Below are 11484 nucleotides of genomic sequence, written 5' to 3'. Positions count from 1 at the left end.
TTGCCCTAGGCTTGACACTTCAAACAGAAAATCTACATAATAAACTGGCTGTGTGGGTTTGAAAGGAATTTACATGAGGAGGCAGAAAATACAAGAAGCTATTGAGTTGCATCATGGATATTGTAACTTCCACTGTTTGTAGCTTGTAACTTGATATCTCGGCCGTTGCTGCTTCGTTTTGTCTTTTTTGATTCCCTTAACTTAATGGCCGAGCAATACCAAATTTCTGGATACTTTGCTGAAACAACAGTTTTCTAATTGTGTAACAATATAGGCCTACTATGGATATTGGAAATAGAATTGGCCAAGGCTGGATTACCAACTGGACAGAGCAGACAACTACCTCAGTGCCCCAAACCCCCAGGGACCCCAAAGCAGGTCAATGGGTTTTGGTTATCTGATTAATAGGCCTTTTCCACAGAAGATATTTTGACATAATAGGGAAAGCACTGTTTAAAGTGATTAAATCAGTCCATCAATCAACTTCTTTTAGCTGCTTCAGTCTTGGTTTCAGCCTGACCCTACCAGGGTCCTGGTGGTTGAATGCACTAATTGTGAGTCGCTTTGTATAAAAGCGTCAGCTAAATAAATGCAAAGTAATGTAAATGTAATGTATGCTGGCTCACTGTCACACTGCTTCTTGGGACACTTGAATAGAACAGAGCCTTTGTAATGTTATTAGTACTGTAAAATATAGTCTGCTGTGAGAAAGGGAATTTGCACCCTAAAATTAGTCCTACAGTATTGACTTCGGTAGGTCTTGCATTATTATCTTCTTTTGTACACGAGCCCCCTGTCGAATCTAGCCCTTTTGTTTTTTAGAAGTACTTAACTAATCCTTCATTGGGGAAATTCAATTGTGCTTACATCATGTTTGCATGGTGCATATTCCCAAATAAAGTTAGGATTTGGATTGGTGTCTGGTCATATAATGAAACTGTAATGAATGAAAACAAATCTTCTGTGTGCACTGCACCTAATGGGAACTTGGAGGCAGCAGGGTACATATACAATGCACAGAGGATGGTGGAGGTGGGGGGTCCACTGGAGCCCAACAGCAAATGTTAGCCCCGGTGCCCCCTGACTGGTAAATCTGGTCATGACTTGGCACACTGGCGCAGTTACTGGTGATAGGCTGATTATGAGGCTCCATGGTTCAGGGAATGGATCCCTGATGGGTAAAATGAGACAATGCACTTGTGACCCGTCATAGGTTATCGTGAACGTAGTTCAACCAAAGAGTGATTTCTCCTTCTCAGATCGTTTCACAAGAAAAAAAGCAAAAATCTACAAGAAGGCAAAGCAAGTTTATTAGTGTAGCACATTTCATAAAGTATGTCAAGTGCTTTATATAATATATCAAAAATATTAAACATGAAATGCAGGATAAAACACAGAGACACAAATTAAAGGACAAAAAACAATTTGGGAAAAAAAAAATTAAAGATAAATATGAAAATGCAAAGCAGATGATGAGTGCTCAATGCTTGGTCAAAAGCAGTGGAGAACATATAATTCAGACTTTAAAGGTCCCATATCGTGAAGTTGAAGTTATTTCAAAGGACGGAAGTATAGATGGATAAAATATCTCAAAGTGTAATGTGTTTAGTTTTTACTTGCCAGTCATATTTAAAATCAGGTTCTCTCTCCAGAGAGCAATACTGTGCAAGTTAGCTCCTATTTTGCAGAACAGGCATTTCCTTCAATACGTATGCTGCCTGCTTGATTCACAAAATACAGAGATGCTGTTTTCATTGAGATCTGCCACAAAGCTACTGAATGAAAGTCAGATTCCCTCGGTGGCTGAGAACCTACATTACTAAAATATCATCCAATCAAACTGACCTAGAAGTCAGATCATGTGGGAGAAGATACTCTCTGATCTCAACTGAATATCTGAACATTTTTACAAGATGATGCTTTTAAATCTAAATTTTAATAACACATTTATCAGACTTATATAAGAATAACAGACTTAAAGCTTGAAATACATTTTTACATATTTTAGAAGTATATATTGTTATGTTTTTCATACATTTTGAAACTACACTCTTTCGTGACCATGTATGGAACTAAACTAAATGAGGAGAATTATGTAACAAAATGCAAAGAGGGATGTAATTATTGATAAATGTGAACCAGACTGCAGTAAGAGGCCTTAGCAGATGGTGATCTATTTAGAAGGCATGAGCATTTTTCAGTTGCCTAAAGTGTAATCCCATTTACATTTTTAATCCCACAAAACATGAAATATTAAACCCTCAACACTGAGCTTTTTTTCTTCCAGAGAGCATTACCTTTTGCCCTCGATTATTAGATGAACGAATTATGAGCAAATTATGAAAATAGTGATTAATTTTGGGCTATTTCGGCCCATCATATCAACGTTGTAAATTAAAACATTCACTGAGACGTCTCTGGAAAAGGTCCAGTCCTCAGGCATTTCCTCTGGAGTTATCTGACCTCACATTCCATTTGAGACGTGGTTATCTGATATATGAGCTTTTTTATAGCTTTGAATAACCACTCAGTTGTACATAATTTATGTGAGTGTCTGTTTGTTTACATTTTACTTTATGGCTTTCTAATGTGCTCTGTCTTCATGTGTTTTATGTAAATCCAGTGACATTTGGCTCTGGGGATGGGAGCTCTCAGAGCAGGAGTGAAAAATCTGAACAGTGTCAATTATGGAGCGCACTGTTTTAAACATCATTTCCTTTGACTCTGGAATTTGTACTTTGACTCATGACTTCAACAACATCTCAAAATTCATCATCATTCGAATGACAAGAAGAAACAAATACATTTTAATAGAAGTTTGACACTGAGCATTCACTGTTTTATACTTATAAGAGTACTGCATACCAACAGTAGCACATATTTTTCCAAATGCTGATCAGCATTTGAAATTATGCTGTGTGTGCACATAAGGGTCGCATGTGTCTGTGTGTTTACCATTTCCAGCTTGCTGGATCATCTCCTAGCAACCGCGGGTCTGAAAAGCCATATATACACAGTCAGTGGGCTTTCTCCCAGGGGTAACATGGCACGCCGCAGCCAAGCCAGCGGTCCCTATGGCAACCCTTAAACAACATCCAATGAACAAGTCAAACCAAATGGAAACGGGAGCAGGTGAAGAGCAGGTCAGAGTAGCAAGTGGATGCTTTGAGATAATGTCTCAAACTCAATCCAGCCAGGCACAACTAACAGAGCAAAACTGTCCCCACACCTGGCGTTGTTTCTTCTTGCTGTAGAGGATGTGATGTTTAAATATTGCTGCTGTCAGTGGGGTGCTTTTCAGTATGAATGGCAGTTCTATATCCTTTTCAGGATACAGGATTGTTTGCACACTTATTGCAAAGGATAAAGTTATGAATTACCCACTTGAACCTTCATGCAGATGTGTGTGATTTAATGGTTTCTCTGAGAGAACAGTAGGTTGCAGTGGTTTGTGAGCTGGTAGTGTACAAGATGTAATAAACAAAGGCATATATTGGCAAATTACTGCAGTGCATATTGACATTGTTATGTGTTGGTCTGTTGCAGCTGTGAGTTTGTGGCATGCAGCGTTACAGGAATGTGTGTTTTGTGTTTTACATGCCCTGGCCTGAACTCTATCCTGCATCCTCATTTATCTTTGCAAGAGATGGGCAAACAATGTAATGGGAAGGGTACATGTAAAAGATGAACATGTGCACCTTCAAAATGTGGGTGGGTTCATTCTTGACTATTGGAACAGTAATTTGACAAAGTAAATGAAAATCTAGTAGCCTAAGTGGATCTTTAGTTAACATATATATTGTTTTACAATTCTTTCCAGGTACAAGAGAGAATATTCATGCAGACATTAACAATTTATAAAATGTGGACAACTGTGGCACTAAATTTTTTTTTCAAAATTAATGTAAGATGCAAAACATTTTAAGGAAACCACACAGTGTTGTGCACATTTTTGCTCATGCTGAACCCTCAATATTTCAGTGTCAGACTGAAGCCTTGGTTACATTCCCAAACAATCTTTTAAAACGATGTCAAGGAAGAATGATCCTCCTTTTTCTCTCTAATGGAGAGTTGAATCGCATTCTGCACTGATATGCTCATCCTCTTACCTTTTACAGAGAATATGCTGTCATCTAGTGGCAGACAAAAGTACAGGATTTAAAATATTGATCCCAAAATGTGATGAAGCAGTGCTAACTTGCATCTTCATCCCCATACCCCTCAAAATAAAAAAAAACAACATTATTTATGTATGCTCTATCCAACCCAGTAAAACAGTTAAAACCCATTTTGTGGCTTAACAACATCTGCCTCTAAGCCATCACTGACAACCATTTGATCAGTAGTTTTCTGGATTTCTTTCAGACACAAAGGCACAATCTGTGCCTCACCACATGCTGTCACTCCCACGTTGAGTATTAGGTCTTTAAATAGAGAGCGGACACTGCAGCGACTAAAGTTATTAATTATGGCAGTTAAAGATTTGTTCGTATCAGTAATGTTCCATTATCATCTGGTAAGAGACACACCAGTTGTTTTTTATCTATTATATCTAAACTTTTCAACTGAACATGTGAATATACTTGTAATTCAGATGATAAAAACTACTAATTGGGCCTTTAATAAGTAAAGCTTTCACAATAAAACCTTTTCATTTTTACTTTGGTCACAATAGGTATTGTGGTTACATGATACATGAAACATGAAACAGCTTTAAAAGCAATTTTATGTTTATTTTATTCTTTTGATTTGTGATGTTTTGGTGTTATATATAATTATGGAAAATGAGAGAAAAAAAACCCTCTTAATAGTAATACAAAAAAACTCAGCCCTCAGTTTAAAGTGATGAGAAAGAAAGAAGCACACAAACAGTTTTCTTCACACTTTCGTCAGCACAGAAGGCATTGTGGAGCTGCACCACTGAGTCTCCTTACTTCTGTCTCTGTGGCGGTTTGTTGCCAAGGTAACTGAGAGGGACCAATGACCCTTTCATTATGTGGCCTCTTATTACAAAGCATCATTTTCTCAGGGCCATTATGAACATGCTCCCACTTTGATAGAAGGCAAGCCATCAGCCCCTATAGAAAGTGCTGCAGGAGGCAGTTGCAGTCAGTTATACAAGCAGATTTATGCAACGAGTTGATGTAATTCTTGAGTCTCTGTATATTCCTGATGAGCTATCATGTGGATGCTCTTGATGATAATGTGGGTGTTATTCTATAAGGTCACCCCTTTGCATCAGGATGCAAATATCCTGCTGTAGAGAAGTCACTCATTGTGCTGACTGGCCTCTTTATTCAAGGCACATGTACCCATGTCCTCCACCTGCAGACAGCTGCCAATTGCTTCATGGTCAAAGTATGCAGTCATGCACGTGCCAACATGATATTTCTCCCACAATCTCAAGGCTGCTTCAATGAGAAAATCACTGTACTGAGCAGACAGTAGTTATCTTTGTGCAGTGACTCAATGTGTGATACATTTCACACTTTTAAAAACTGTTAAAAATCATTGTTATATTTCACAACTTATGTTGTATTAGTTAACAAGCAAGACCATCTATATCAGGGTGGGACACTCTAACTCACAAACAACATTTAATTCACACAGCTATTCAAGCATATTCTCGAAACAATTTGATTTACACTACAGTTGTCTGATATTATTAGGACAACATAGCTCAAACTAATGCAATCTAATAGCCCTGTAATAGATACTAACTTCATGAAGGTTTGTTGAATCAGTTATACTAAGAGGTGTCTTTAAAGGTGCTCTATACATATCCAGAGCATAGACTGTATATATAGATGAATGATGCATCTCCACTTCCTCCCACTGTACAAATTGAAGCCAAAATATCCCGCATACAGATACTCATTTGCCAGAGTCTGTTGATCAGGGGCCATTTCATCCTATTTGTTTTGTTTTTATTGAATGTAAAAAGCTACTTGCACAATCCCTAAACCGAATGTTTCTTTACATTTTTTTTTTTTTAAGTCATCAATTAATTCCCTGGCATTTTGTCTCCTATTTTGTTCTTGGAACTTATATATGTTATTGTTATTATTTGTATTTGAGCCTGGAGCCATGGTATCGAGGTCCCACCCACACACCCGACAGAGCCAATCATGAGCCAAGCACGACTGTAGCTTGTTAGCTTGAGCCACCTGGCTGCTATGTTAGCACCACGGTAGCTGTTTGGCTATAAAGACACAACAACTAACCATAATATCTCTATAACTACATTTATGATCAAATTGACGCATGTTCTATTACACAGACTCAAGACGGTTATCGTGACTACTTCACTCAGGGCAATTGTGTATGTTAAAGGTCCCATATTGTAAAAAGTAAGATTTTCATGTATTTTATATTATAAAGCAGGTTTAAATGCTTTATAAATACTGTACTGTCAAAGTATCGAAGGGCTCAATATACAGAGAAATACACACAGCCCGTATTCAGAAATTGTGCGTTTGAAATAAGCCGTTAGGATTTCTGTCCATTTGTGATGTCACAAATATACAATATTTAGACCATTACACAGTTTTAAACGTAAACATACTAAATGTGTACCAGTTTATTCCTGGTTGCAGTGTATGTGAATGTCATCAGCTGACAGGAAGTAAACATGGAACCAAACAGTTGCCAGGCAACACAATTCTGTTGCAATTCCATTGAAATGCACTAAAACGGAGCGTTTCAGACAGAGGGTAAATACAGGTATATTCAGGCAGACAGTATGAGGAAAATAAAGTTGTTTTTTTAACATAAAAGCATGTAAACATGTTCTAGTAGAAACACAAAATACAAGTATGAACCTGAAAATGAGCATAATATGGGACCTTTAAAATACATTAACTGTGATAAAATACTCAATTAGCAGTTGGCACAGTGCTGTAAACGTTATAAAAACCCCATTAAAACACTCTTTCTAAGCATCATGTGATGTTTAAATTGAACAACTTGAAATGATGGATAAACTCAATCAATTGCCTTTTTTTCAGCAAAGTGAGTCACGTTTTTTCCTCAAAACAAACTGAGCATCATTACTTTTATTACTGGCTTGGCATTCATTACAGCCCTCTAATGTATTTCCTGTTGGTGCTGCTCCTGGTCAGGTACATGAGGCAGCAGCAGCAGCAGCAGCAGCATCACAGAGGCAGGCAGACAGTATATATGGACTGTCAGCAGTGAATGAGTGAAGGCAGATGAAGTGTTGTGGTCCAGCCCTCTCAACCTCCGCAGCAAGCAGCAGCATCTCAAGATGGTTGCAGCGCACACTTCTTCACATTCCTCGGAATCTGCAGAGTGGATTATTTGTCTGGATAAGAGGTATTTACATACATCATGTCACTGCAACTCATTTTTTTATGCAACTGTGCGAGCGACATGATGGGATATATTAACGCTATGTTTTTCCACCAGAGCTTGGGGCGTTGTGTATAGCTGAATCAAAACACTGTAGTTTTAATTTCCCAACAGAATTAATGCTCCAGAGCTTGAATTAGGGCATCCTTGAAAAGCACCATGTGTAGCATACATACAGTTACTGCGGTTATATCAGGACAGTCAGGCAATATTACTACCTGCAACTGTAGCTCTGGTCACACTAAATCACAGGTGAAATATTACAGCAAACAGTAATTAAGTATATAATCCAAGAAACAAGGCTACTAACTTTAAGCAAGGCGTTTGATATGCTGTTAAAATATGTATTTTGCACCACTGCAGTGACTAAAGCTGTCAGACCAGCACTGCTCCCAGTAGACCACTTACACTTACACACCAAAAACTGACAATAATCTGATATTTTCAGGTGGAATTTCATTTCTATTCTCACTGTGCAATATCATTTTCCACTTGTGCAATGTTGTTAATAGTCTGTTTATTGTCAGTACTGTATATACTGATCCTATTTTTATACTTCCTTCTATTTAAATGGTTCATATTTTCTCTTTTTTTTTACTGTGTTAGCTGATGCATCTTGTTTTTTGCACTATCCCCTTTGCTGCTGTACACTGCAAATTTCCCCACTGAGGGATTAATAAAGGAATATCATATCTTATCTTATCTTATCACCTGCTGTATACCTTCCAGCTGTTTCAGTTACACACTTATAGTGATATTTGTTAATGTCCAGGACAAATACTGCGATGGCTCAATTTGGATTAACAAGAACAAGTAAAAGTTTCTAAAAGACATTTAAATAGAAAGGTCCCTTGGCACAGAAAAGGAGCCACACTGCTTGGATAATGTGCATATACCCTGAGATACCTGATTATTTGACACATTAAGTACAATATTTATACAACTCAGCATAACAGCCCTGCAGATTTCTGTTTTTTAAATATACCACAAGATTATTCCTGCGACCAAAAATATTGTCAATAAGCCAATAAAATATTTAACATGCCATGTGGATAGCTCTGATCATTATATGCTATTTTGAAGTATCTTAGCTTAAGACTAAATTCTGCTCCAAATCACTGTATAACACTCGACCAGCAGGTGAAACTACTGCATGAACACCTGCCAGAGGAGGATTTAAACCACCAAGCAGCTGCAAAGAGCTGCTATAAAAAGTCATCTCATAACAACACCAGATTTTGAAAGCTATAAAAACTGAATAGTCTCTCAGATTTTTATGAATCATCATTGTGCATCACTACTGACATTTGCAGTGTTGCAGAACTGTGATGTACATCACCTACAGCAAAGAACTGAAACATTAATTGATTAATTCCATTTGTGTTAGCACTTCCTAGTGCATACATTTTACTCTTTGAAGTACACGCTCAGGCTCAAAATTAGTGGAAAGTGAACATTAGTGCTTTAGGAGTCAAACAGGCAGGGATGTTTGACACACAGCTCAGGTGTAAACAAACCAGAAAGAGGGGCAGTGTCGAAGAAAAGGTCCAAAGTGCATCAGCCATCAGCTATAAACAGCAAAGTGACGCAGTGTGCCAGGTGTGTTTACACAGTAATATCCCCTGGTTAGTCCTAGAAGCCACCTGTGTCGCTCAAATCAAACGGTTCTCGTATGAGTCACTTTTTCCGAGCAATTACTTGTAGCATGTATGTTTAATTTTATTGTTCTGCTTTTCAAGTCAGGTGATGAATATGTATGTTTCCATGCATATCCTCTCTCCATTTCAAAACTCATTGGACTTATTACAAAATATAAATGGGCACAAAAACCACAGGAGTCACTTAAACAGTTTATGAGTGTATGTCTCGCTCTGTAAATGAACTGTAAATTAGAAACAGTTGCCACGTTAGGTTCATCACCGTTTGTAGTCTTCACACTGCAACAAGCTGCCTTGTGATGAAAACATTCTGTCCTCACTTGGATGCTAAATCAGCACCTTTTGAAAGCTTTTTTTTGTTGACTTGGTAGCTTTCCAAATAGACACCTTGGCTTTGAAACTCAGACTCCCACACATCCCTCTGTTGCCTTGTTGTCCTCACTGTGCAGCTTGTTTGATAAAGTACGCAGTGCTGAAATAATGCAGGCTAGGTTTCCTAGGGAGTGGACCAGGGGCTCTCAGGTGTGATTATACAATCCAATCATGATGAGCATAGTAAAGAGATGCTTTAATGTGACTGCTGTGAGTTGAAAGGTTGCCAGGGAATACATGATGAAGCTTAGTGATAACACTTTTATTGTACACTGTGACAGATAGTACAATCAATCATTTTCAGAGCTACATTATGTCAGAGGATTGTTGCGGTAGCGGTGAAGAAAGCACTTGTTTCCCTCTCTGAATTATTGATACTGTTTGGTTTCATTTTTTGTTAAAGGATGGATATGGATTCAAAGGTGATGTAAGCTACAGTACAGCCACCCACATGTTACATCAGAGGCTCCAGATTCAGTAAAACAAATTTGGGGCAGTGTAATATAGGCAGCAGAGGAGTGAGAGGCATTAAAACATACACTGACGCATCTGTGACAACATGATCCGCATTATCATTACATTAGAGCTTGATGTGATAGAATTTATGTAAATAGTCTCTTTTTGCCTGATCCACCTGAAACAAATGATCAGTGAGCAGTTTGGTGAGAAGGAGCCAATTTGTATAAAGACTAAAGAGATAAGTTTCACAAACGCTTGCAAAGCTCTGAGTGACTTTTCATAGTGAAATCAAGACTTTTAATGTTTAGCAATTTACTTCTAAACTTTGGCGATTAGATGCATCATCATTTCACATTTGACAGCAATTAGATTATTTGCTCACAGGTTGTGGTGAAATCTGATAGGTTGAAATGAAAAGTGTGAGTGCCCTCAGTCAGCGGAGTTGGGAAAGGAAAGATACTCTTCTCGACTGGACTTTTTCTAAGCATTATTACTCTGCTGTGAATCTACGGTGCTGCACAGGAAGTGATAAGCAGTGTTGTAGTACTCGAGATCGGTCTTGAGACGAGTGTAGCATTGATTTCTATGCAGAATCTGTAGGCAACGGGACTACAAACGTGAAATGTTCTGGTTTCCGTTTGTAGTCCGAGTAGTATTGACCAATCACGCTTGAGTAGGCTTTGGTTGAATGCAGGTAAACAGTCCGTCTCACAATTGTTTAGCTTTTTATTGGTTTAAAATTTGCTTATAAACTGGCTACTTGTGAAACAATCTGATCGTACACGTTGTTTCTCAACTCCAACTCCAGTCTCGCATCTGAAGTTGCTAATCGGACTGTAAACAATGAGCAACGCACAGAAAAGGAAGTCTTGGCCCCGGATATCCGCTGGCTTTTGCCCCTGAAATATCGCCCCTTAGACTTATCAGTTGTTAGACCAATAGCCGATGGGTTCCGAGATTGCAATGTGGGACTCGCCCTGCCTTGGTCTTGGTCTTGGTCTCAACCCCTCAAAGTTTTTGTCTCTGTCTCAATACACTCTGGTCTTGGTCATGACTTGGTCTGGTTTAGGTGGTCTTCTTGAGTATAACACTGGTGATAAGTGAATAAAAATATTGTTACCATTCTACATGTGTTTCTTGATCTTGATTGTTTGTTGTCTAAGGTCATGAAGACTACGATGGCGTACAGTTGTGAATTCTGACCTTGTGTCCAGGGCGCTGCCGTGCAACTGTACGTTTAAGTTATGACATAAGAGTTGTAACAGGAAACCAGAGGACAGTGTTCCTCAGGGATAAATTGATGTCACATCCCTCCTGCAAAGCTTCAGATGTTTTCAGAATCCAGGCCAAGATGCATTTGTGCTGACTCAAGCTCTGCAGCCTATCTAGGGTGCCTTATGTACATTTATTTTCAGTTACCTGTATATTGACCCCTTTTCTTTTTGTTTCTCCAGACCAGCAGAGCGCTCTGGGGAAGATGTTGACATAATCCTAGCACGTCTGAAAAACGTGAAGGCATTCGAGAGATTCCACCCCAGTTTGCTGCAGCAGATTTGCCTGTGTGGATTCTATGAGTGCTTGGAGAAAGGCATCACCTGTAGGTCAAACTACGGGCTCTGAAAGG

General features: G+C 38.6%; 1 protein-coding gene across 1 annotated transcript in view; it reads left to right on the top strand.

The window, feature by feature from the left end:
* Positions 1 to 7128: 7128 nt before the first annotated feature.
* rapgef4a (Rap guanine nucleotide exchange factor 4a) overlaps positions 7129 to 11484 on the top strand; it is a 45215-nt gene continuing 40859 nt past the window's right edge. The window contains exons 1-2 of the mRNA XM_074659310.1: positions 7129 to 7335; positions 11315 to 11457. Of these exons, the coding sequence (XP_074515411.1) occupies positions 7268 to 7335; positions 11315 to 11457 (211 nt within the window). The 5' untranslated portion in view covers positions 7129 to 7267. The remainder of the gene's footprint in view (positions 7336 to 11314; positions 11458 to 11484) is intronic.

Source organism: Sebastes fasciatus, chromosome 14, assembly GCF_043250625.1.
Source record: "Sebastes fasciatus isolate fSebFas1 chromosome 14, fSebFas1.pri, whole genome shotgun sequence".
NCBI classification, from domain to species: domain Eukaryota; kingdom Metazoa; phylum Chordata; class Actinopteri; order Perciformes; family Sebastidae; genus Sebastes; species Sebastes fasciatus.
The sequence above is the reverse complement of the archived record's forward strand: the minus strand, read 5'-3'. Positions and strand labels throughout refer to the sequence as shown.